General features: G+C 33.3%; 1 protein-coding gene across 2 annotated transcripts; it reads right to left on the bottom strand.

Moving 5' to 3' along the window:
• Positions 1-563: 563 nt before the first annotated feature.
• Positions 564-2,171, bottom strand: LOC107427024 (protein SOB FIVE-LIKE 5). Of its 2 annotated transcripts, none has more exons than XM_025077727.3 (4): positions 1,454-2,171; positions 1,247-1,333; positions 1,021-1,097; positions 564-923 (listed from the first exon to the last, which is right to left on the bottom strand). In XM_025077727.3, exons 1-4 carry the CDS (start codon positions 1,871-1,873, stop codon positions 896-898), a joined length of 612 nt encoding a protein of 203 aa, XP_024933495.3. In that variant the 5' UTR covers positions 1,874-2,171; the 3' UTR covers positions 564-895. The 2 variants fall into 2 exon arrangements, with proteins under 2 accessions (XP_024933495.3, XP_015892848.3); XM_016037362.4 differs by having other exon boundaries at positions 1,247-1,330; positions 1,454-2,168.
• Positions 2,172-2,628: the final 457 nt, after the last annotated feature.

Raw genomic sequence — 2,628 nt, 5'->3', positions numbered from 1 at the left:
AGTATAGCCCTGCAAGTTAGTTAGCTGCATCATTTTTTGTCCTGCTTTGTTGAAAAAGTATAGATTGATGGGTTAAATAATTATCAAAAGGTATTTCAATTAGTCGAACCGTACATATAACACATCATAAATATATATACATATATATATATATTATTTTACCATAATCTCTGCTAAGTGCTTGCCACTAAGGTTTTTGTTTGGAGTGATGAAATAATATTGGATTTGTTTTAAGATTACAAGTCAAAATAGTCAAGAGAAGTGTGTTAGAAGGATAAGTATCTGGACAAATGTGTATGGTGGCTCAAAAACAAATTGCCAAAACTAATATGACTTAAGAATAAATAAAATAAACCTCATGATATTCCACTTTTTATCAGTATGAAAATTATCCATTTTCCAAAGCAAAAGTTTTTTTTACAACTTTCTAATAATAAAAATTTTGGGAATATCAGATTTGACAAATAAAAACTGGGAATTTTTAAACAGAAACCCATATTATTATTTCTATAAGAAGCTGTTTAGTTAAATTTTTCAGAGACTGCAAAGTGCTGTATTAAAGAGGGAATGAATGGCTCCATCAGAAAACACAATGCATTACCATGGTTTGCACAGAAAGGCTTAGCTGATTTGTACCCACTATTCATTAACAAATAACAATTAAAGTTGTAAGAGGAAAATAAAAAATCTCATTACTTTCCAACTTAATCATTCAGGTTTTTTCCCCAGCTTCCTTAACAGGTAAATAGGAAATAAAAAGGAAAAAGGGAAAAGAAGAAGATCCCCACTTCATATCCAATTCCATTACTTTGGCAAAAACCAGTCACCATTTTCTACCAAGGAACTATAACAGCTGCTTTCTGCAATGCAATAGGAGCTAGCAAGACCACCTATCTCATTCCCATCCCTTCTCTTCAAACCACCTGTGAAACAAACAAATTAACTTTTTTCAGCTAAATTATCAATGATTGAAGCTTATATAATCATAACGCACAAAAAACTTAATGGGAAATGCTCAACTGGTTCTTCTGACGTTGGGTTCCAGATAAAGAAGACTGAAAGAAACCAAAGGGATATTCTTGGTATGCAGATCTCCCCTGAAAAAATTTAAAAAAAAAAAAAAAAAAAAAAAAAACCCAAAAAAAAAAAAAATTCCCAACATGTTAAAAATAGGCTTTTATGTCAATGATTAGAATATTGAAAATTTTTCCAAGGAAAATGAAAGATAGAAAATATAGCCAAACACCTCGAAATTAGTAGCTGATAAACCTTGCGAAAACTCCAACACACTCTGCATTGAAGCTTGATTGTTGCTCCGAGCAAAGTCATTCTGCTAAGTACATGTTTAAGCAAATCAAATTCCAACTTAGACCCATGAACAATGTAACATTCAAAACTTGATTTATAAAAATTTTTAAAAAAAATGTTGGTAATATATGATAGTGGGGCTTACCATGGAGAAGTTGTAAACAGGAGAGCTGGCTGTGTCGTCTAGAAAAGATGATTCTTGGACTTGACCTCCACATCTTCCAAATTGTTCTCTACTATTTTTCTTCTTTTTCCCACTAGTCTTGGATAATCGAACATCCTTAGAATCAGGATAAAAGCAAGAGTTATGGTCGACATTGAAAACAACTTCATCTTCCTGGAAATGTGGAGGACCAGAAGATGCATCAGAAACCATTGAAAGATCTTCTTCTCCTTCTTCTTCTTCTGCATCAACTTGATCACTTCTTTTCTCCTTATAATAATTTCCATCGCAAAAAACACTCCCATTCCCATTTATAAATCCATTATTACATAAAGATTGTTCCAAATACACAGTCCAACCAGACTCACACCCACTACTGCATTCTGAAGCCATAACATTCATTCTTTTCTTTCTTAAAAATTAAAAAGAAAATAAAAATCTCCGACCCTTATTTTCTAAGACGAAACCCCAAATGGGTTTCTTATAAACTTCTTTTTTTATAAAGAAAAGTGAAGGGAAATGGAAGAAGAAATCTCTCTGTCTTTCTCTCAAGACTGTATTTTTGGGAGGTGACCAAGTAATGTAAAAGAAAAAGAATTTTTTTTTTTTTTTTAGGTTAAAGGCGAATCAAAGTAAAATCCTAGACTGGTTTTGTCCTGACTCAGAGAGGGATACCAATTGGGGGGTGTGGTATGTGAATGAATCAAAAAATGCCAGTTGGGAGAGTTATAGTGGGTGCATGTAATGTAAGAGAGAGAGAGAGAGAGCCACAACCTCTTCACATGCTAGACAGCGAGGCACTGTGTACCCTCTCAACAAAACCGGGTAAACGTCCATTTCCTCTTCCCCAGTATATGGACACACCTATCCCTTCACTAATTACCACTCTCCAGAGCACTTAGTTTGTTTTTGTTACGAGTGACGTCGTTTCACTAGGATTCATATCCTATGGGTGTTCTTCACTTGGGAGCAACAACTTTCAGAATATTTTGTGTGGTCCTCTTTTAAGATTTCTAGTACGCATATCTAACTCTTTTTTTTTTTTTCTTTTTTTCTTTTTTTTTTGTCTAAGAAATTTTTTTAGTTCATGAGTTATTGGAATCAACCTTATGATGTGACTATCATATAAGTGAAAAGTCTCGGCTAAAGTTAAAGTC

Source organism: Ziziphus jujuba, chromosome 9 (assembly GCF_031755915.1).
Source record: "Ziziphus jujuba cultivar Dongzao chromosome 9, ASM3175591v1".
Classification (NCBI taxonomy): domain Eukaryota; kingdom Viridiplantae; phylum Streptophyta; class Magnoliopsida; order Rosales; family Rhamnaceae; genus Ziziphus; species Ziziphus jujuba.
This window is presented reverse-complemented; position numbering and strand designations above follow the sequence as displayed.